This window comes from Epargyreus clarus, unplaced genomic scaffold (assembly GCF_041222505.1).
Source record: "Epargyreus clarus isolate Ecla_fem2 unplaced genomic scaffold, WU_Ecla_fem_2.2 ptg000002l, whole genome shotgun sequence".
Classification (NCBI taxonomy): Eukaryota; Metazoa; Arthropoda; class Insecta; order Lepidoptera; family Hesperiidae; genus Epargyreus; species Epargyreus clarus.
Window position 1 is genome coordinate 4,557,236 of NW_027332210.1, and position 24,939 is coordinate 4,582,174.

Consider the following 24,939-nt stretch of genomic DNA (forward strand, 5'->3'; position numbering starts at 1 on the left):
ACTGTGGTGATTTTCATATTTCAATTACATACTTGTATAAAAGCAAATACAATTTTATTCTACAACATTAACTTACAGACTGGATTTATAAGAAAACAAAACAACTACAATTATAAGAAGTACATATAACTTTATTTCCCCATGATCAAAACCTTAGACACTAAACAAATTATAAGTCATCTTAATCATCAAAAATATAAGAAAAAATACATGATTTACTGAAAGTATTCATAAAAAAAACGCTACCGTCAGATCAATTGCTCCTGTAAATAGCCAGAGCGTCTCTCATCATAAAGTCTCTTAGAGCGCAGAGACCTTTCAGAATCTTAGCGTTTTGGTCCATTTTCTGTATATCGGTTTCGGACAGACTCTTGTCCTGTGCCAGATAGCCGTTTACAGCCTCGTCAGTTATCCAATGAGTTGGTAACTTGTTAACGTTGAAGTGGGACGGGTCGGGGTTCACAGGCATGGGTGTAAGCGACTTCTCCCAGGGCGTAATGTACTTTTGTTCCGAGTGCAACCCTTCGATGTATCTGGTGGATAAAAATAAATTTATTTAAAGATACTGCCACGAGTTCAAAATAAAGTTAACCAATGAAACATAAAATGTGTCCTTATACAGAATAAGCACAAACGAATATAATTTTGGGGTTGTTTGTGATTCGAATTAAATGAATTTTATAAGACATCCAAAAAGTTATTCTTGCTATCAGCACGAGTACATTCTTTCAATGTATAATATGTGTATAAAGCCGTGAACACAACGTTACTGACGGCGCTTCTGCGTATGTTACTTACTGTAGTGTCTATATCTACACTCAGCAGGAATCCATTCGGTTAGTTACCAACGCGTGCCCAGCGCCAATCCGCCCGTCAGCATAAACCTACTCGGTCATTAACCGGCGCGTGACGTCAGTGCACCCGGTCAACCACCCTAAAGCCCGCTCCACATTCTCGCAAGAAAAACCCGATTTGTATCGGCTCCACTTTCTCGTATCTCGTGCTTTTCTCGCGTTCTCGCGAGAATGTGGAGCGGGCTTATCTAATGTACTCAGTCGGTCAGCCATCCTACCTGATGTAGGCCTCGGAGTGCGTGACCCGCTGCGCGCGCGATGGCGCCGGCACAAACAGCGGAACACGCTTAGCACGAGCCTACTTGCTTAGTTACCAACGCGCATCATGCGCGAGTTCGTGTCAGCACAAACCTACTCGGTCATTGACCGGCCCGTGCCTAGCGTCAACCCGCCCGACAGCATGAACCTACTCGGTCACTGACCGGCCCGTGACGTCAGTGCGCCCGGTCAGTCTCCCTAACTAATGTACCCAGTCGGTCACCCTACCTGATGTAGGCCTCCGAGAGCGTGACGCGATGCGCGCGTGGCGGCGCCGGCACGAACAGTGGAACACGCTTAACTTGAGACTACTCGTTTGGTTACCAATGCGTGCCTAACGTCATTCTACTCGTCAGCGTGAGCCTTCTCAGTTAGTTATCAACGCGTGTCATGCGTCAGTCCTTTCGTGTCAGCATTTATTTTAAGGTGGTAGAACCCCCTGTGGTTCAACTCCGGCGGCACCACCGCCACACATATATCTACCTAATAACAGCAGTGTTAGGCGCTGTTGTGTTCCGGTTTGAAGGGTGTGGTAAGGAAGACAGACTTATCCGAGGCGTTCCGGCTTAGTCCTCAGGGGTAGCGGCGCATCTGTGGCCGACCTCAGGTAGGAATATCTAATCCTATCTGGGGTTGATTACAGATGTCCATGGGCGGCAGGAGCCACTTACCATCAGGTGGACTGCATGCTCGTCTGCTACTCCTATATTATAAAAAAAAAGCCAGCGTACCTGATGTATGCCTCAGAGTGCGTGACGCGCTGCGCGCGCGGCGGCGCCGGCACGAACAGCGGGTCGGGCGCGGCGCGCGGCGGCGGCGCGCCCGCCTCGCCCGCGCCCGGCGAGGGCGTGCTGCGCGCCAGCGGCGACAGCGCCGCGCCGCTACCGCCCAGGCCGCCGATACCGCCCAGCGCCGACAACGACGCTGGAGATAGAAAATAGATCATACATTAGACCGTTGCAAAACTACAATAAACATCATTTTACTAGTAAATCAAAGTAATTAACAAAGTCAAAATCGTCAAAATTTATTACTACAAGCATTCGAAGAACTTCGAAAAGCCCTCCTTTGGTCAGGGGTTATAAGAATAATAACATTTTAATAAAATATCATCAATAATATTAAGAGGTTACTTTGCAAAAATCCGTATAAATTTAACATAATACTACTTTGCAACAATCTCCGACAAGATATCATATTTTATTCATATTACGAGCAGCATATTTTTTTTTATCTAGTGAATGCAGGTCATAGACGCATGAATGTTAGCAGACTTCAAATAGGTGCTATAACAAAGACTAAGTTAGCCTTCTACTGTTATCTCTAGCACCATTATTAAAATAAGCATAAATTTAGTTCAAAGCACGAACTCATATTAATATCATTCCTAGAAGATATTTGTCGCAAATCCTTGCAAAGTAATTTTGTGCTAACTTCAATGTCCGTAGCATAGGTAGTCCGCACGAAATGAAATACCTCCAGGAGACATTATGCCGCTTCGGAATCCGGACGAGTAGACCTTCGCTGGTTTCTTTGTCGATGGGACGAAGTTTCTGAAATATGTATAAAAAAAATAGATTAATACGATAAAAAAATGTACGTACACGCCCTTTCTCAGACATGAGCGCACGCATGAGTGATATTGGCCGCTGTAAGACGCGTGATGCTGTAAGACCACACTAAAACCCTCCCGGTGGCCGTCCTCAGCGCTTGGTAGAGAACTTCGAGATCTCCGATGAAACATAACCGGAGTCCTCCGAGCGCGATGCCACTCTCGGGCTCTGCCCAGGGAGGAGCTGTTTACGTTCCTCCCACACACCTGGTGTTTACGACACATACCGCCGTCCTTCCCGGGGTTGCTTGCTGGACGGTTCGAGTTCCCACTCTTGCCGCCCGCAACCCCGGAAGTCCCCTTTTAGTCACCTCTTACGACAAGCAGGGGATACCGTACCACTATTCTGGTCCCGAGACTACAGGGAAACTGACATGGCACCTGCCCTGCGTCACGCACGCGGTGACGTCACGCACTGACCTGGACCGCTCGTGCACCGCCATGTTGCGGCCGTTGCCCTTGTTGACGTGCAGGTCGCGCACGTGGCGCAGCAAGCGCGGCAGGTTCGGGAAGGGCGCCTGGCCCTTGCGCAGCCGGGCGCAGCTCCGCCACAGGCATGGGAACTCGCCCGCGGTGCCGCCGCCGCCGCGGTAGTGCTGTTGCACGTGGCCCGCTGATGACGCGCATGTTGGCGAGATTGGGAGATTATTCATACTGTATGTACTATATGCGTGAATGTGTATGCGAGTTGAGTGGAGCGTGTTTCGCCAAAAAAATACATTAGTTGTGTGGGTATGCTAAGGTCTAACTTCACACAAGGGGGTAACGTAGCGCATCTGTGATCAAAACTAGGTAGGTTTCCAATTTGTTTGGCGTTTATTACAACTATCCATTGGGAGTGACTATCAGTGTCTACCATCAAGTTGACTGTTAGTTCATTTGTTACGTCAATTTCATTAAAGTAAAAAGAAATACATGAAAAAAAGATTTAGAAAAATATTTATATAAAAGACCGGCAAATAAAAAATACGTAAGCATTCAACTACTACCTACCTACACGTTCAAACTACATCATACTCACGTTCTAACTTAGGCTTCTTTGTTTCGATATAAGTACCGATCACTAGCGCAGCGAAAAGGAAAGATGACGACATTAGAGTAAATCAAAATGTTCAAAAATAGAACCATTGATTTTGGTTCTATGAAAAAGTTATAAATGATATAAACAATTGCATTTATTGTATTTTGCAATGCAAGCTCAAGTTTTGTTAAGTTGTATCACAATAAAACCTTGCCTTTTTTGCGATAACAAAAACTCTTTCAATAATAATTTTGTTAATAAATTATACACAAAATGTAACACATAATATCAATTGTTTTTAAAATGTATTTATGAAACTACACATCAATTTTCTGACGGATAATCTTTGAAAACATTTGTTAAACCACTTTAACTATTACTTCCAGATCAATCAAAAAATGTGTTACAAAATAAAAAAAAATGATAAAAACAAAATGAACAAGCCGAAGAGCGGAGCTTTAGACAGAATATTATTATATTATTAAAGTTAAATACTTACTGTTGCCCCCGTCACCGATACAATGTTCTAGACAGTCCTGCAGATCTTCGAACTGGAAGTCGCACGTGTCCCACGCACACTCGTAGGTCATCTCCATTGGAGTCTGTCAAATAGGATAAACTATATTTCAAAATCAGATTTTTTATAAATTTTACTAATAACTATATCAAAATGATACTATAAATAAATTTATTTCAGAAGTAGAATGTACAGGTCAGTCTCGATAAATATAATGCTGGGAACGGTTTTTTTACAAATTACATTATTCATTGATGCTTTTAAACGCAAATCAATATTAACTGATAATTCACTGCAACGTCTGCATACTGAAGATGATATTTTACATATTCAAATAGGAGACCAGCTCTCTGCATATCTGCCTATGTCAGCAAGTGAATACTGCCTAAACTGCGGACCACTGAACCCCATGTTTTGCTAGATGCTAGCCTAGCAATGTGACGTCAGTGGCCTCACGTGCTGGGACAGCTCGCGCATCTCCTCGGCGAGGCGCGCGGCGGTCTCCTCGTTGCAGCGCGTGGCGCACTCCTCAAAGCTCTGCTTGGTGGCCGCCGGCAGCGAGCGCCACTCGTTGTGCGCGATGCTAGCCTAGCAATGTGACGTCAGTAGCCTCACGTGCTGGGACAGCTCGCGCATCTCCTCGGCGAGGCGCGCGGCGGTCTCCTCGTTGCAGCGCGTGGCGCACTCCTCAAAGCTCTGCTTGGTGGCCGCCGGCAGCGAGCGCCACTCGTTGTGCGCGATGCTAGCCTAGCAATGTGACGTCAGTAGCCTCACGTGCTGGGACAGCTCGCGCATCTCCTCGGCGAGGCGCGCGGCGGTCTCCTCGTTGCAGCGCGTGGCGCGCTCCTCCCAGCTCTGCTTGGTGGCCGCCGGCAGCGAGCGCCACTCGTTGCCCACTATGCGCGAGATCTCACCTGGGACAAGGAAATACATAATTATAGACATACATTTTTATACTAAAATTTTGTGGTTCGACTCCAGCGGAGCAGTTTTATGCGCTGCTGTGTTCTGGATTGAAGGGTGTGGTAAGGGTGTTGACGCCTTGCAAGTGTGCGCAAGGCCACGCACACATGCACACAGCACCGTGTCCCCGCGCCACGTGCGCGCATGTGGTCACGCTTTAGGCCGCTCCAGTATGGCAATAATTAATTGTACTTATCAAAACATTGTAAAACAGGAAATTAAACAATTTAAAAGGAACACGGTGTCGCCTCTTCATTCCTGCTTCCCCAAAGGGACACATACTTTTTTGAAGCACTCGAGCTTAGTCCTCAGGGGTGGCAGCGCATCTGTGGACGACCTTAGGTATTAAAGTAGCAAACAAGCATGCAGTCCACCTTATGTAAGTTAATATTACCCCACTTGAAGATGTGTAACCAGCTTCATATAAAAAAGGGGTTCATTCACTCAGAACACTATTACAGATACATTATTATCCTTGAGGACTAATATAGCCGCCACAGGTCAGCTGACATCCACACTCTTCCACTAAAACCCAAGAACGGTTATAACATCACTCAACCAGGGCCACACAATGCACATGCCCACACAATGCAGTCATACGAACATACATACGAACGCATGGGCCGCATGTACACACGCACACACATTTTGAAGCCAATCACCTTTTGACATACAAAACAGGCATTGATTTTGTAAGGATGACAGCCTACCTACTATTTAAAACATTTTTTTCTATTAAATCCTGATTAAAAAAGAAATTAATCCATCATATTCCTTACCAAAAGTAGACTCCGGATTATTAGCAATGATAGCCTTGCGCACTTCACTCGAGTACAGAATGTAACCGGTGACGATCTTCTGTTTCTGCTCCTTCTTCTTCTTGCTGCTCGCGGGCGTGCCCGAGGTCTGGCTGCTGGAGCGCTCCTGGCTCGCTGATGGAGTCATTGATGGGTTGTAGGGGTTGCTATTACCACCTGGGTGAAAGAAGAAGTTGGTATAGTTAGGTGTATGTTAATATTATTATATGAGAATAATAGTACAGTAAATTAATTTTTAATACATATATTAAATGTTTCATATTCTATGGCTCCAGAGAGCTACACAACACAATAATAATAATTCGTATGCGAGACATTTTTAACGATTTTAGAACCCTTATAACTCTTAGTGCAAAAAGTCCTTAATACAAAAAATATAAAAAAAAAATGCCTAACTGTCCAAAGCGTTATTGACTCCTGTGTAATTGGGTACACCGCAGTATAACTCATTACATTGAACTAAACTTGACGTCACTATTTCCAATCCCTTAGCCACGTCTAGCCCAAGCCTACCTAAGCCTCTCATCACACTAATCAAAATTCGCTTCCTTTTTTTCGTGGAATCCCATCATGGTTTCCTCTCAGCCGCGGGGGCAGCGGAAAGAATATGCCGGACGCCTACCGGCTAAAACCCACGGTGTTCCTCTGTATGCCCTTTGTTGGGACTGCGGGTACGCTAAGCACCTAATCCTTTATGATGACAACATACCTATAGATAGTGGGGTTGCGGGCGAGGCCAGCGAGGAATCGTCCAGCGAGTTCTCCAACAGCATCTCCACGTCCTGGCTGCCGATCGTCGTGTTGATCAGGTTCGTGAACTGCGGCTTACCATCCTAGTACATACACATAGTAAAATTAGTACATAATCATGAATTACAATATATAAACATAGGCAGGTAATGTAATAGTGTACGTCCAAAATATTAATATTACTAATTTGAAACAGGAGAGCATCAGTAAATTAATTGTAATATTATAAATGGATAAATTAACAAAAGGGAACTGTTATTGTCAAAAGTTCAGACTGTTTTTAATTAATTTTATATTTAAATTAATTTACTATTTGTCTCAATATCTTTTTACAAATAAACATAACAAATGTTTTGAACAAATTTAGCTTTAGGTTTAATTAAAAAAAGCGATTTAACTTTAAGATTCAAGGAGTGGAAAAAAGGAACTTAACAAAAAAAAAAGATTCTTCTCCATAACGAAACACCTTGTGAAGTGGTGGTAGTTGTATTGACATTCAAAAAGAGCTCTGTAAAAAACCTATTTTGAATAAAAAAAGATGATTTGATTTGAAATGTATTCCATACATATACGAGTATTTAAATAAAAATATTTTAAGCGTATGTAACGTGATGATTGTAACAAAGTGTATCAGTTGTGTGTGTTACCATGGAGTCGGTGTTGATGGTAGGGTTGAAGGGCTTGTGCGCAAAGGCGGAACTAGCGGGCTGCACCTCGGTGGGGCTCGCCAGCGCCGGCGGACCCAGCGGCCGCGGGAAGAAGTACACCTGACGAAAACACATTATATTATACATCTATATGACGGCGCTTCCATAAATCATAGAGTGGGTTGAACGAGGTCACTATGGTTTTACCCGCTCTGACGCAACTCCGAGAGTGTGTTGCGCGAGTGCATTACGTGTTCGGTGGAGTGTCAGTGATTTTGTGTGTATTCCTTTTGTTAAACTACTGTGATTTCACAGAATAGAATATTGTTTATTACGTACGTTCACTTTTTATTCTCCTCGCCCGACCAATCTACGCCTACAAACCTACATTATATGATAATATGGAGTCGCAGACAAATAATGAAAAAGACACTGATAAAGGCTTTGTGCCTCTATATAATATTATAATAAGTGAAAACAAAACAGTAAAGGTCCCAGATTGCACTTTTAGCATTGGCAATCGATGATTTTAGCTGTTTTTAGGAAGCTAGATGCAGCGATCAAACGCTACACCCCACACATATCTTACGCAGGCACGTTTGGACTGTCGATGCAGCTACTGAACGCGATACAGAATTATTGGCATCCGTAAAACGCGCGTTTTCAATACCGCAACCGAACGCAGCAAGTCGCCAAAACGCGAATCAATGCTAAAATTAGCTATTTTAATAGAGCCATGAAAACATGTCTTTTTTTGTTAAATTTCGTACTCTTAATGAGCTTCGATGCTATCAATAAAAATGGAAAACTTATAACTATTCTCTAAATGTAACTATTGGGCGAACTCGTTTATTACAATCTGCATCATTTGTTGCAGTTTTAATACCTCGTCAACAGTGACGTCCTTGGTGTGCTCAAACTTGCGCAAACCAGACTTGAGTTTCCGTGCGACGCGATTCGATTCGTCGTACACGGACTCGCATACGTACACGTCATTCTCGGAGATCTCCGTTGGACGACCTTGTAACAAAAAAAAATATTTATATATTGTAGTAGCAGACATTTTTTAAAAATACTATTGTAGCACATCTCCTACACTGCTCATCAGCATTCCATCCAACTAATGGTAAATAGCCACTGCGCCAAGGACGTATGTAATCAACCCCAATTAATAAACATTGTTCTATAAAATTGTTCAAAGCTTTTTTTTTATTATTTCTCTAGTAGTAATAGTAGCTAGAGAAATAGGCTTCTTCTGTGTAATAAAAATTGACTTTCTGATACCCAAGCCAATCCAAACTTATAATTTCTATTGAAAGATAAAATTAAAATTTGGATATTATTTTAAGGCTACCATTGACCGAAAACACATTTTTTAAAATAGGTAAAATAGGTGTAATATAACACAATACATACGAGGGTGCGTTTTTAAGTCCGCGGAATGGCAGGGTTGGAGGGGGGATAGCGGGCTCGTTAAGGGCGGTACGTGTTAAGTGACTCATAAATAGTATAAATATAAAGTTTTATCACAATTGCATCATTAGTTTTAAAACTATCGACAATTAAACAACTCAATCCGGAAGAAAATTGGAAGTATGGAGAAAATCGAGCATCGCGCCGTTATAAAGTTCCTTACCAAGCAAGAAAAGTCTGTGCAAATCATAATGGAAGATATGTCATCGGTTTACGGGGACTCTTGCCCTGGAAAAACGATGGTTTACAAGTGGAACAACCTTTTTAAGCAAGGCAGGGATTCACTTGAAGACGACCCACGACCAGGACGGTCTGTTGAGGTGACCATTCCGGAAACGATAGCGGAAGTCGAAAAATTAGTACTGGAAGATGCTCGGCTAAAGAAGAAACAGCTTGCAGAAATGGTTGGAGTATCGGATACAACCATTTTTAAAATTCTGCATGACCATCTTGGCATGACTAAGGTCAGCGCGCGGTGGGTGCCGAGAATGCTCACGCCGCCTCAGAAACAACAGCGCGTTGAATGTTCCCGTGCGTTTTTGAACCTCTGTGGAGAAGATAAGGATATTGTACTGAATCGAATTGTTACTGGAGATGAAACTTGGGTTCACCATTATGAACCTGAGTCTAAACAAGACTCCATGCAGTGGCATAAAAAGGGTACAGCACCTCCTAAAAAGTTTAAGGTGTCACAGTCGGCCGGCAAACTCATGGCGACAGTCTTTTGGGATGCAGAAGGAATTTTGTTAATAGATTACAAAGATAAAGGTGTCTCTATAACCGGAGAATATTACGCAACAATCTTGGAGCGGTTAAAAGAAGCCATCAAAGAAAAAAGACGAGGAAAATTATCCAGAGGTGTCCTGCTGTTGCACGACAATGCGCCCGTACACAAGAGCCGTATTGCACTGGCTGCCCTGCATAAGGTGGGCTTTGATATTTTAAATCACCCACCCTATAGTCCAGACCTGGCTCCCAGCGATTATTATCTCTTTCCAAAAATGAAAAAAGAGCTTCGTGGAAAGAAATTTTCTACAGACGAAGAAGTAAAGGGCGCAATTTCCTCGTATTTTTCCGACAAGGACAAAACATTTTTTTATGAGGGTTTAAATAAGTTAATACAAAGATCTGAAAAATGCATTCGTCTTGCAGGAGAATATGTAGAAAAAGAAAAATAATTTTGACATTTTATTTTCGCTCCTTGTCCCTCATTCCGCGAACTTAAAAACGTACCCTCGTACATACATTCGCCTCTAATTAGTACACAAATTGTACTTACATTTAAGATAATCATCATAGTCCAAAACAGCACACTTGCCGACGATGCCCACAAGTGGGCTAGTGTCGTGCATCGTCGTCAACAGCACTTCTTGCTTGTAGAACGCCTGGAATGATAACAAAAATATTTTTATATGACACAGTGTTTTTATTTCAGAATATCATGTACATTTTTTTGACTTTAGTAACTTAATTTGTATGTATATTTTACCTTGTTAATGATGTTCGCCACTTCAGATGGGAAGATCAGGAAAGGTCCGCGGAAGTAGCATTTATTACTGCAAACGAAAAAAATATTATTAAAGTGATAAGTCGTTGATAAATTTACATAAAAAATTACAATCAATTTAAAATGTAATAAATAGCACACTTTCATAACCATAACCTAAGGATAATCCCTTATTTAATAATTAGCATTTTACAAGTTTGTTTATATGCATTAACCATGGACTTTATATAGTACACACTCGCTCGCTAGTATCTTCACAAAGTATTCCCCACGTCCTTTCCCTAGTACCCACCAGTCTCCTATACTACGCACAGTGATAGTGTGAGCTGAATCTACTGTTCGTATAAGCAGTGCCAAACTTCTAGTCCGCTTTGAAGTTGTTACGCGCAGGTGTAGTCAGCAAGCCAATGTAGTCGAACACAACTACAAGCATATACTCCGTAGCAACGTGAGGACACACATCCCCGCGGACGAGGAGGCAGCGGAGGGTGCCGGGGGGATAACGCTCTGTCTTCGTCCCGCCAATACCTACAATTTGCTGTTGCGACGCAACTCGTTCCTATATTCAGAGCGGACTAGCAGTTCGGCGCGGACTATACCCCAGTACTCACTCGCCGGTCTCCCATATGGTGTCGACCTGCGCGATCATCTGCTTGCCGCCGTCCGTCACGACGTACACGTAGTCGCCGGTCTTGATGACGCCCGAGCACACCATGTTGTACTGCTCGTAGTACGTGTTCTCGTCGTCGGTGCCCAGGGGGTTGTACATCACTACGTCCTGTAATACGTTTTTAAACTGAGTTGGTAGAAGGTGGTAGAACCCTTTGTGGTTCGACTCCGGCGGCACCACCGCCACGCCTATTTCTGCCTAATAACAGCAGTGTTAGGCGCTGCTGTGTTCCGGTTTGAAGGGTGTGAAGTGTAAGAGAGACAGACTTTTCCGAGGCATTCCAGCTTAGTCCTCAGGGGTAGCGGCGTATCTGTGGCCGACCTCAGGTAGGAATATCTAATCCTATCTGAGGGTGATCACAAATGTTCATGGACGGCAGTAGTCACTTACCATCAGGTGGACTGCATGCTCGTCTGCTACTTCTATATTATAAAAATAAGAGTTATGACGTATATAAATATCACTTATATTTAAATGTATGTATATTGAAAGCAAGTCCTGTCATCTAACTTCATATGTTTTTGATTTTTTACATTAGCACAATATGAGAAACAAGTCTTTTATTTTATTTTTATACAACTGCTATATCGGATTGAATGTATTTTTAAAGCCACTAACCCTATTTAACGCTCGCTACAATTCTTAGTTATTATTGAAAATAACTGGACAGATTTTTGGCGAAAGTTTACAAATATATTTGAGTAAAAATCTTTTGCAACAAATGATAACAAAGTGTCGCTAATACACTTTAAGTTTTACAGTAATATTGTTTTTAATTTGTATAAAACGATTTACTTACCGGTCTATCTTTCTCTTGTACATTCTCAAGCACTTCCAGCTCGGCGAGCTCGTCCTTATGTTTCTCAACTCGTTCCCTGAATACTGATACGGTTCTATTGGGTTCTAAGGGCACCTGAAACATTTTTAAAAATACAGTAATATAAAATAAAATAAAAATATATTTTTAGTTTAAATTGCAAGACTTATATTTTTTAAAAGAGTGTAGGTTCTATTGTCGGATGCCTAGATTTATAAATATTTAGATTAAAAAAAGAAAAAAATATATTTATTACAAAGAGGAAAAATCAAATACCTACCACAATTTTCACACTATGTACATATACAACGTATACACAACCGTATAATTATACATAATATTGACAAACCAAAAGTATTTAGAATAATAACTATTTTTATTAATAATATTAAATAATTTACTTACCTCTCGTGGCACAAGAGTGGCCTCCTTCTCAGCGCCCTCCCACACCTTGATCTTCTTGAACCAGCGGTTCTTCGTGTTGTATCGGCTCTCGCACACATACACGTCCTTGTCGGCGTACCCTGCGATAAACGCACACAAGTTTAATTATATTTCCTGTAATCATAGTTTTACTAATTTTCATGTGATAATCCTACCAATATTATGTGTTATGAACAGTGAACATTTTTAACTGACATTTTGTGACTTTTTCATGACAAGTTTTTTTAATGGCATTAGCTGTTGTGCCCATCCCTATAACTGGACCAAATTAAGTGCACTCCACCAGTGTTTTATGTGAAATGGCAGAGGAAGGTTCGTAACCAACCTGTACCAAAATTCAAAACACTGTTCTATTAGGACGCAAACATCTAGCGTATTAATAAATAATATTATAATAATTTATCTTCAGGTTAATTGTTCACTCACCTTCAGGCCGGAACTTGAAGTATTCCTTAACGTTCATCACGTAACAACGCCCGATGACTTGATCCAACGGAACAGTACGATGCATTTCCGTCTTGAACACCTCTTGTTGGAGGAACTTGCGCGTTCGTATGTGAAACGTTTCGTACGGCCTGTAGATAAAGGACTAGTTGAAAATAGTTTTTTTAATCAAGTTTAAATAACAAACGAACAACAACAAGCTTCACTAACAGTTGTATGCAGTCCATTGTTGTTGCTTTTGTGTTGATTGTTCTCGCCTATGAACTTTTGTAACCAACTCCATGAAGAACAGTCATTATCAGTCCGATCAACGGTTTAACTCTAGTGGGTCTCTCAAATAAGAAATTAAGTACTCTATGCAACTGTCGTTCATAGTTAATAATAGTCCGCGCCAAACTTCTAGTCCGCTCTGATGTTGTTGCGCACAGGTGAAGTCAAAGTCAATGCTCTGAAGTTGTTGCGCACAGGTGAAGTCAATGCGGCCGAACACAACTACAAGCATATACTCCGTAGCAACAGTAAAGGCACACCAACGCAGCTATGTACCCGCGGGCGAGAGCGGGCAGCGGAGGGTGCTGAGGGGGTCACGCGCTGTATTCATCTAGCTAATATCTACAGTTTGCTGTTGCGACGCGACTCGTTTCTATATCCAGAGCGGACTAGAAATTTGGCGCGGACTCTACTGTAGTCAATGGATAGTCAACCAGTTACAGCAAGCACTGCTCACCTGTAGTACACATTGGCGTAGAGCATGGGCACGCCGTCCGCGCTGCTCCACACGCGCTCCACCTGCAGCACGGCGGGCTCCTTGTGCTCCTTGTGGGCTCGGTCCGGAGCAACATAAACGAAGTCGCCCTTGCGGTACTGTGTCGGCGGCGGCGCTGTGCCGCTGCTCATCGACTCGTCCGTGCTCGACCTGACGAATAGATTACACATTATGTCGCTTTACTTATGCTTATAAACGCGTGTGTTAATGTACAAATGTGGTTAGTTGCGAAAGAGTGAAATGGGAAAAAGAAGGAAAAAAATGAAAAAGATAAAGTGAAGACGAGAGAGAAAGAGGAAGTAGCAAACGAAACAACGCGTGAGAAGAAAAGACATAAAGAACGAGAGAACACGCTCACGCTCTTAAACACGCACGCATCACTCACCGATATACACACACACACACTCATACTCATTCCCGCTTGTATTTACAGACAGATACCCCCTTAACATACGAAAGTGAAATGTACACAAAAAAACGCCACATCAATTTACAAATTTATTTAAATTCAGACACACATCCTACCAGTAACTGACCAAAGATCAACCGCTACCTTACCTAGTCTCATCTTCATCATCGTTCTCCAACAGCAACTTGCACTACTTAACCAACTCGACGCTAGTGGCTATACGTGCACGTGATCTCCGTGGGAGTGTCGCGTAGAAAATAATTTTAGTCATGTTGTTCTCTTTGTTATTTATTATTATTTATTTTTTTTGTTTATTTTTAATTATGATAAATTTTACTAACATAGGTTTTTAAGTACAATGTAAATACTTACAAAATATGGACTATGTCTGAGTTAAATGGAAATAAATAAAATAAATAGTCTCCCGCGTGAACGACATCGCAGGTGATTGGAGAACGTTGCGACAAAGCACATCCCGCTGCTCGATGAAGTACGACTGCAGCTCCACGGAATCTCCATCCTACCGAAAGCTGATCAAAGATCCACCGCTACCATACCTAGTCTCATCTTCATCATCGTTCTCCAACAGCAGCTTGCACTGCTTAACCAACTCGACGCTGGTTGCTATGGTCTCCCGCGTGAACGACATCGCCGGGGACTGCAGTACGTTGCGACAAAGCACATCCCGTTGCTCGATGAAGTAGGACTGCAGCTCGACGGAATCTTCGAAGATCTGACTGTCGGTGCGGGAGAGACGACGAGCTCTGAAAGAATATGTTAAAAGACGTACTTAAAGAAATACTCTTTCATTCGTAGCTATTTCTTCATGAATGGAATGCCGTGCGAAACGAAGCATTTTTGACATTCAAAAACAATAACTACTTTGAAAACATATTTTAATCACATTTCATTCGATATCATGTTGCCAGAATGTGTGTTAATTCGTTAAGAGTTGCTTTATATTTCCAGTTTACTAAATTGAGTCTATGAAAACCTAAAACACGTGTCTGCGCGGTCGTGTCGAGATAGTGAAGTAAGTATTAGAAATACGTCAGTTCACCTTATTTAGGAAAATAGTTTTGCCACATTGATTGATTGACGATCCGCATGGCGGAGCGGTCACCATACCGGTCTGACGCGCAGAGGGTCCCAGGTTCGATCCCCGGCCAGACAGACGTCTAAATGATGAATTGGACTTCTGTTCCTGGGTCTGGGTGTTTGTGTATTTGTCTATGTGTGTCCATGGCACCCACGACACAAGGAATCCTAGTGTGGGGCTGTGAGCGTAGAAAGCGTGTAAGCGTGTGTGTATGTCTGTAGATATAACCCTATTTACATTACGATTTTTTATCACTCATCTAGAGTTTTTTTTTTACTTCTACGTACCGTTCGAACACAGCGAACATATCCTGCTGGAAATGGTCAAGCCGCTTGTACAGCCCCTTGTCGAGTCTCCGTTTGACCAGGTCTAAGGAGATCGCACGCACTTTCTCCCCGTTCGACGCTTCGTCGTGCTCCGGTAACTCCGCCATACTGTCTGAGTAACATCTGAAAAGTAAAAGTAAGAAGAAGATATTATTTTTATTAGTCCTAATCTATACTTTGTATTAATTTCATGTACTATTTACAAATAGGAAAGTAGTATTTTTTTATATACAATGGAACTTTGGCAATGGGAGATCTCCCGCCGGGATAGGTAACCATGCCCGAGGAGCGGCCATGCTCCAACAGTCTCAGTTCAGAACTTGTATATGTACAAGATGTTTAGAAAACTACAATAGCGTGATTCAGAATACTCGTGGCGCCATCTCTTGGCGAGTAGCGGGAAGTCACCACAGAAGCAACAAAGGAGCCTCTAGTCCTTTATATTAAATACTCATTGGTTCCTTAACCAAAAGGAATACAAAAGGGGGCACAGATTACAACACACACGCACAAACTTTATACAAATTATTCTTTTTATATAAAAATCTAAAGAAAACCTTATGGAGCTTATAGATACTGATAAATGAATATATCACTCCATTTACCTGCCCTCTTCATCTTGATGGTTGTAAACAGTGGTGAACAGATTGAGAAGCAACTCCTGTACCGCCGCTGGGACATCCGGCACGGCGTCATCATCTTCCCTGTATAAAGTTATAAACATTTCTGTCTGTTTTTTGTTAAACTACTTTCATTTATTGCTTTTGTTTTGTAGAGTCCGCGCCAAACTGGTAGTCCGCTCCGAATATACAAACGAGTCGCAATATACCCCGCACCCTCTGAGCCCCGCTCACGCCCGCGATTATATAGCTGCGTTAGTGTGCCCTTACGTTACGGAGTATATGCTAACTAAACCTGCGCAACAACTTCAGAGCGGACTAGAAGTTTGGCGTGGACTATACTTAGTAAGCTTTAATTAAAAAATACTTAACATTTCTATGACAGTGTTCGAATTTCGACCACTAGACTAATTGTTTTTTTTAAATATTGCACTTACAGATAGTCTATTTATAGTAAATTGATAAATTTAGACAGTCTCTTAGTACAATAATAATAGAAAATAATATTTATAACTGAGAAACAATATTATGTATATTGACTAATTTTATTACCGGTGAGACCCATTTCTGTATCTGTGCACGGCTCCACATAATCATTTTCAAGCCAGCAAAAAACAAAGAGAAAGATACAGTCAAAAACTAAAAACCGATTCGTATGTTCTTGTTGTTATGAAAACATTACAATTTCAAAAAAATATATTTTACTCATTTATTATGTTATGTGCTTAAATATTTCTTACCTAAGAAGTTGTTTGGTCTGCAAACAAACCCTATGGAGAATAAGCGCGTCCTTATATATCTGCGAATCTGGCTCATTATATTTGCAGGCATTATCAAACATCAGTATGAAGTCGGAGGCCAATTCATTGACAGATGTGTATCCACTGTTCTTCAGTTTGTGGGCGATTTTCTCCATGTCTATTGGATTTTTTATCAACTCGTAATAATCTGGGTACTCAGTCTTGTTTGGTAGTTTCATGAAGATTAAGGCTAGCTGCCGATTTGCTAGAATCATTAAATATGGTTATGTTTTAATTAGGATCTTGACATGATATAGAAAATTTCGAAAATATATAAAAATAAAAAAAAACGTTGGCTACTTTTTGTGATTCGATTCGCGAGGCTCCTATGCTACACTTATTTCAGTTAAATAAAAGTTGTGATAATCGCTTAAGAACTTATAATATCGGGAATTTTAATTTAGTCCTAGGGGATAGCAAACTATCTATGGCTAATTTCAGATAGGATCTCAATCTTATCTGAGATTGATTGACATCCATGAGCCACAATAGCTTTTTACTGTCATTGGACTCCATGCTCATATGCTACGTCTATTACATAAAAATAAAAAAAACTAACAAACCTTTAGGATCCCTATAATCCCTGATAGCGTCATACAAAGTCCTCAACTTCTGTTCGAACGGAGTCAACTGTCTATTCTTAGGTACTTTGATCGTCTTCACCGGAGTCTTCCTTTCGTGACTGCTGTTAACTTCTTTCAACTTCTCGTTCATGACTCGTTCAAGAAGACTGGCGTCCTCGTATATCATGGAGCCTTCTTCGTTGAACTGACGACAGTTTGAGAACATCAGGCGGAAGTCGGATACCATTTCTTCTATGCTGCTGTAGCGGTCATTCTGTGAATTAGAAATGTAATAATTAATGTGCGAATTTCGGCTATATCCACTTACGTCTAAAAAATTTCCTTCGGCAAAAGCTTCAGCTTTGACCAAAATGGGCCGAAATTTTGGTACAACCTGAAGGTTTCTTTCTAGCAAGCACTGTAATGGAACATGCTGTTACTAATGCAAGATTACGATGGAGATAGTACAAATCTCTGTAATTTTACCCATTATATCAAAATATAATAATTTTTAACCGGACAATTGTAGTCGTCCATGAATGTTGTTTATTTATCCAATTCATTCAATGGTAATTTAATATTAAAGTTTTTAAAATCACGAAATTAAAATTAAAATCACGTTATTTTTACGTAACTTTAGTCTATGGGCTAACCACTTAACAAGTGTTTTTACATTTCTATATCTGCAATATATAAGAAACAGCAACCTACCTTTATATTATTCTCAATAGTGATCATATCAATGGGTCTATCAATCACATTGTAATACTCCGGGTACAGCTTCTTGCTTGGTTTCTCCATAAACAACAGCATAGGTTGCCTTCCGTCCGAACAGGTGAATTCTACCAGCTGTTTAGATATGTAGTGGAGTTTCTTCTTGAGGGGTAGGTTGGCTTTAGGGACGGTAGGGGAGGCTGAAGGCGTAGGGGATGATACTGGAGCCGGGTTTAAGCGTGGACGACCTAGAAATAAATATTTGAATTTAATTTTATGGCAATATTTGATTTAATAGCTTACTTATAATACGTATTATCTTGAACCCCCAGACAAGCCTTATATGTAACCACAGCCTATAGTAGGGGAAAAATAAACTCTACACCACAAACAGATATACATTATATGCTAATTTCCTTTTGGAATCTAGACATAAGAAAAATTTAAATCACTCAATTTAATACTGAATAAAATATTTCATCATAATAATAATTTGTTATAAAGGCAAAAGAGTCATACCTCGAGGTCTGGGCGTATTGACTTGAGCAGAGTTTTTCATAGAAGACAAGCTTTCATCATCACTTGATGAACTTTGCACAATGTCCAATAATTCTTGCACACGTTGTTGCATTAATCTGAATAAAAAATGTAAAACAAATGAAATTAACCAGTAATATAACAAGGTCTATGTCGTCAACATCATGTCATTAATAAATCCAAAAATAACGTGAAGTTATGCCGCCACAGAATCGAAAACTCGCTATAGTTTGTGAAATAAAAAAGGGTGAAGTTTTCAAGTGTACTTGGAAGCCAAATCGTATACAATAAGGAATAGCGAATTATTTTTTAAAATATATTTTATATTTTTTATATATGTTAAATATGCCATATGTTACTTAGAATACCTTTGTAATTTAACAGCATCTCTGTAAAGTCGGGACGTGGGCACATTATACTGCTTAGCGTTCTCGAACATGATATTCATATCACCAGCCACTTCAGAGAGCGTGCCGTAGTTGCCTCGCCTAATCTTGTTCTTGATTTGGTTCAACGATACTGGGTTTTTGATCTCCTTGTAGTAGTCCGGGTATTCTCTACGCGAGGGAAGCTTCCAGAAGGGATCTGCCATTGGCGTACCTGTTGGGTAGAACAGTTTGCCAGTTGGATAATAGACAAAAGAAGAGATAGAATATAACAATTTACGCATGCACAAACACACACAAGCGTGTAATAAATCAACGCACACACTCAGTGATAGCCTGTTGGTTGAAAAGCGGCCTCTCAATCGAGGTATCCGAGGTACAAATTCAGGCTCGCACCTTTGATTTTTCAAAGTTATGTGCGTATATATTAATGTTCACTTTCATTAACGTGGTGGTGAAGGAAAACAACGAGAGTTAACCTTTTTTTTTTTTTTTTTTTTTTTTTTTTTTTTTTTTTTTTTTTCTCTCGAGGGGGAAGCCTTCAAAAGGTACCCGACGACGTGGGAGCGACGCCGGGTTATGTGGGATTTTTACCGCACTAAAACCCCCCCGGTGGCCGTCCTCAACGCTTGTTGGAGAACTCCGGGATCTCCGACGGAACACAACCGGAGCCCTCCAAGCGCGATGCCCCGATCGGGCTCTACCCTGGGGGAGCAGTTTTCGCTCCTCCCACACCATGTAGTGTTTACGACGGTATGCGACCACACATACCGCCGTCCTTCTCGGGGTCGCTAGCCGGACGGTTCGAGCTCCCACTCTTGCCGCCCGCAACCCCGGAAGCCCCCTTTTAGTCGCCTCCTACGACAGGCAGGGGATACCGTAGTCCTATTCTAGTCCCGGAACTACAGGGACAAACGAGAGTTAACCTGCATAACTGAGAAGTAAAACTTTACTAAGACTAAGTCTTAAAAATAAAATTTTTCCAAGGTATGTGATGTCTACGATTTCGCGTTTAGCCAGCATGGTGGACTATGTCTTAATTCTTCTCTCTCTGAGAGGAGACCCGTGCCCAGCAGTGGGACAGTGATGGGTCGTCGATGACACAAACTCACAAACACGCACTCACTCACACAGACATACACTCATACGCATCTTACCAACAAAAACGTTAAGATGTTCTTGAACACACATATGCACAGTTAATATAGAACAAGTAAACATAACGACTCACCACTAGGACCCAAGTGATTCTTGACAGTTTCCAGTAGTTTCCACTGCGGCGAGTCTTCATTTTCAGCCTTATCTTCATCGCTGTCCGCGCTGTCTTCTGAATGCTGCAAAGTCTAATAACGACACATTAATTGGTTGCAGCCCTTTTATGTCTCAATGCTGGGCTTAGGGCCCTCCTAGGAGCCTAGAGCTTACATTACCATGCTGCTCCAATATGAATTAATAAATAAAGAATTAAAATGAACTACAAATCACTGTTATTGGTTTGCGATTTCGTTTGAACTAATAAATTAAAAAAGAGTACGTGTAACACGCGTACGTGTACACATGCAAGGATTGAAATCGTTTCATTATTGTTTCGCTTCTCACGGCGCACCTAAAGAATATAATTATGTACAACTTCAAAAGCTCTCTACCTTGACTTCAGGTTCCGGATCAGACCCCGGGGGCTCCATGATAGCTAGGGCCCGGCTCGAGGGCACCGGCCCTACGCGGGTGGTACGCTTGCTGCGTATCCGCTCGGAGGTCTTCGACGGGCCGCGGCCGTGTTGATCGATCTCTTGTTTGCGCGCTTGGATAACCTGTTGACAAGGGAATAATCTGTCAACGACGTGGATAAAGTAGCCTATTGTAATTTCTTACCTTAAGTCAAATGGTTTATGTTACATTCAAATTTACCTAGTAGGGAGGACTTGCTATTATTTGGATATGGACAACCAAACTGCAGTAAACATTTAAAGCGAGGCATTCTAATGATGATGGATGAGTGAAGCAAACACTTAGCTATTCCCTCATAACTGATTTAATAGCAGCCTCTGTGCGCATTAGACTTTTATCCTTTCCATTGACTACATAATTATGTGATTTGCTAATATACTGAAAAGACCACTTATAAACCAAGTACAAATACAAGCATTACTTTACTTGTTTATACTTTTAAGCAGTTCATATTATTACAATAACTGATGTTAAATAGCATTTTACTCACTTTCTTCAAAGCCTTAGCGTCTTTATAAATCTGACTGCCTGGCTCGTTAAAATTACACGCATTGCGAACCATTAACATAAGATCCGCCTCCATATCATTGAGATTCGTATACTCCCCGCCTTGTATCTTCTGCGCTATAATTTTCAAGTCTATTGGCGAGTCGATAACACTGAAATACTCTGGATAGCGACGCTTTGAGGGTAGAAATTGAAACTGTCGGTACAGCGGTCGCCCATCTACGTTTGCCGTCATTACCTGGAATATAACGTTAATGTTATACTACCTCCAGTGTGAAGTGATTGGTTGTATTTTTCATATTGACAATTACTTCCTTATTTATTTGGTTATAATTTATAAGTAGTAGCTTTTGGTATTACAATAAAATGATCAAATTCGGCTTAATTCCTACATATATCATCATAACTGTCATTGGATGAAGACTAAAATTGTATCAAAAATCAAAATACTGAAGAATCTACTGAATTTTATACAAATTCCTATCTTTACATTTTACCATAAAAAATTTCTCAGCAAATATTTTTATCACAACTTCTTGAGTACAATATATTATAAAGTATTTTACATACACAACTGAATTTACATGTAAGTGGTATGAAAATGAAGTAATAGACTAGGATACAAATATTCAGTATGATCTCATGCACTTGATTTTCTACTCAAAGCATAATGAAAAAGAATTACATAAAATCTGTAAGCCTGCAGACTTGCCTTATGGTACTCACCAGGCCATAAACATAACAACACAAACTCCACATGAACAAATGCATTCCACCTGATGGTATAGTCCACGCCAAACTGCTAGTCCGTTCTGAATAAAGAAACAAGTCGCGTCGAATAGCAAATTGTAGATATTAGCGGGATGAAGACAGTGCGGGGACCCCCAGCACCCTCCGCTGCCCGCTCTCGCCCACGGGTACATAGCTGCGTTAGTATGCCCTTATGTAGCTACAGAATATAAGCTTGTAGTTGTGCACAACAACTTCAGAGCGGACTACCAGTTTGGCGCGGACTATAACATCCTGAAATAGTTGATACTTTGTTTTATTTACTTACAGCATTAAACAACTCTTCAAAGATATTGTCCTCCTCATTATTAGTTGATGTTTCTGAAAGATCTTCAGTCACATCAGACCTCCTGCTAGATGAGCCATTGCGGGATAACTTCGATGTTTTTATGTCTTCGCCTATTAATGCAATAATAAAAAAAGCGAAAAAAATTTATCACAGTTATTAAAAGCACTAGAATAGTCTGAGCTTCAATTAAAAGAGAAATGGTATTTATAGTAGTTTTATTTAAACATATGTCCCAAACTCTTAGTCAGCTTCCTTTGGACACACTTTTTGAGAAGCCCTGTTCTTATAAAATCTCAGATTCCTTGGCCTGTTAATTTTTCAATTTCTATATAAAAAAATCATTATATATTGAACTGATGAACAAAATAGTTAGCATAATTAGTGGTTTTAGAAAATAATGTACATTATTTTTTTGTTTATCACTTAATATTCTTTATTTCCTGTTTACATAAGCAATCTAAATATTGGTTACTGAATAGTTTTCTTAAAATTTACTTATAACTTACCACTCTCAAGAGCAGTCCTATTCTGGTTGTAAAGCTTCCATAGATCAACAGCATCTTTGTACTCCACAGAATCGGGCTTGTAGAAAGCTTTAGCATTGTTCACTAACAGCTCAATATCAGCTGAAAGCTCCTCTATGTCTTCGTATGTGTCTGTTTTGAGTTTTTGTTGCACCTGAAATATAGGTCATATATTATTGATGTTATAATATCAATAGAAGGCGAAAGACCATTAAATGTACTAGATTTCATAGTTCAATTCTAGAATACCTTGAAATCCAGTCCTGCCTTATAACCTTTGTATTAAACTGTGAGTTCTGATTTGAAGAGTATAGTAAGGAATAGACACTTTATTTTAACTTAGCCTCTAAAGGGTTAACAATTGCAGCTTACCCAAGATAAAATTTCGATTATTATTTATAATGGGACAGATATGAGGCTGCTAGAACCAGAGTGGCCTAACTACATTTCAATGATTTTTGACCTAACTATATGTTCTAACAGCCTCATATATGATATCCATAGTTGACAGTAGCCACTTACCATCTGATGGACAGCATGCTTGTTTAGTGGTCATATTTGTAACATCATAGTTTTTTTTAGGAAAGATTATTCAATAAAATATATTGATATTCCAAAATAACTTACTCTGAGCAGATCTATGGGTTGAGAGACAACTTCATAGTACTGAGGCTCTTGTCGCCTCTTAGGAGCTCTAATAAAGGAGTCACATAGAAGAGAGCCATCCTCCTTTTTGTAAGAGCGTATAGTATCATACAGTTGTTGACATATTTCACTCTGAAATCAAAACATAATTTTAAACAAATAATAAACCAATATGATTATATGTACCTTCCGGTAATACATAAATAAGTGCGTGATACATAATAAAAGGGTATTTTGGATTTTCTGATATGGTGTAGAATGTATGTAAACGTTATTTTCGAGTGTTCTACCTTAGATTATGGTGGATTTGCATTACAAATGTAATGTTTAGTAAATCGTTTTGCGGCTTTCGAGGCGTAAGTAGTAAGCTCAGCATAAAAAATGGTTTATTAGAAGTGAAACGGTAATGTTTTTATAAACAATAAATAATTAATAATAATTAAAACTTACCGGTTCCAACTTTTTCTTCTTTCTAGACGGAGGTGGCCCAGGGTTGCTGAGCTCCACTCCATCATCACTGTCGTCCCCGTCGGCGCCTCGGCTTGCTGCCGAAGAAGTTCGACGCCTTTTACTCATTTCAAAATAAAATTATACACTCCCTAACAGTTATTTATATTTTGTTACATTCTTAGTCAGTTATATTCAAGTGTTGGATAAGTCAAGTACTTTGTTTTATACAGGTATAAACAAATTTTTTCAACAAAATTATGTCGGTCAACATAAGTTCACAAAATTTTCGGCGTCACAGACAGAGACAAATTCACAGAGCTACGAGCACCACAGATGATTCAAATATATTGTTTTAATGATAGTCTTTGACCACAGATTATTATGAAAATACGAAAAACGCAGTGACAACATCGCCTATTGGTAAAATATCAACCATTCAGACGCCGTTATGTCATCTGCATGGCTATGTTATTGGTGGAGATGAAAACAGTGATTTTAGCGGGAAAAAGAGAAAAAAATTATGAACGGATGCATTACTTGTTTTTTTTTTCTTGTATCTTATTGTATAGAAACAGAGTGTCAACAATATTTTTTGTATTTTATTAAGGTTTCTTAAGTGTTTTATTTCCTAGTAATATGATAAATACTTAAATCCGTCTTCCCGTTTTATTGCGAGACATTTCTTTTACTTCCTCGATTGATTCTTGATTTCGGGCCTCATAATCAAAGAGTATAATATGTAGTCCATATATTATGAACATAATATCGAGACTATCGGTCTTCTCTGCTAGAAATTATTTCACCAAAAAATAATATGTATCCGTTAATGTAGTCATTATTATAACAAAACAGTACAAAATAAATGTTATAAATGTTTCATGTTCTCTTCACGACACATTAATATTTGTAATTACCTATTAAAATTGTAGTAAATGTTGATAAAACTATTTTTAATGGGGTTTTATATAATATTATACACTGAACTTAGAGTA

At 40.2% G+C, this 24,939-nt stretch overlaps 1 protein-coding gene across 1 annotated transcript; it reads right to left on the bottom strand.

Moving 5' to 3' along the window:
• Positions 1-110: 110 nt before the first annotated feature.
• polybromo (protein) lies at positions 111-24,265 on the bottom strand. Its single transcript, XM_073078509.1, has 33 exons — positions 23,948-24,265; positions 23,480-23,629; positions 22,835-23,006; positions 22,308-22,438; positions 21,234-21,488; positions 20,662-20,826; positions 20,247-20,358; positions 18,998-19,229; positions 18,612-18,727; positions 18,090-18,340; positions 17,379-17,652; positions 16,756-17,020; positions 16,001-16,099; positions 15,357-15,518; positions 14,528-14,734; positions 13,523-13,711; positions 12,778-12,926; positions 12,313-12,431; positions 11,890-12,003; positions 11,032-11,198; positions 10,403-10,469; positions 10,193-10,298; positions 8,327-8,460; positions 7,441-7,560; positions 6,753-6,876; positions 6,005-6,199; positions 5,037-5,176; positions 4,245-4,347; positions 3,746-3,787; positions 3,145-3,337; positions 2,589-2,665; positions 1,844-2,036; positions 111-533 (listed from the first exon to the last, which is right to left on the bottom strand). Exons 1-33 carry the CDS (start codon positions 24,071-24,073, stop codon positions 254-256), a joined length of 5,229 nt encoding a protein of 1,742 aa, XP_072934610.1. The 5' UTR covers positions 24,074-24,265; the 3' UTR covers positions 111-253.
• Between the last annotated feature and the right edge of the window lie 674 nt (positions 24,266-24,939).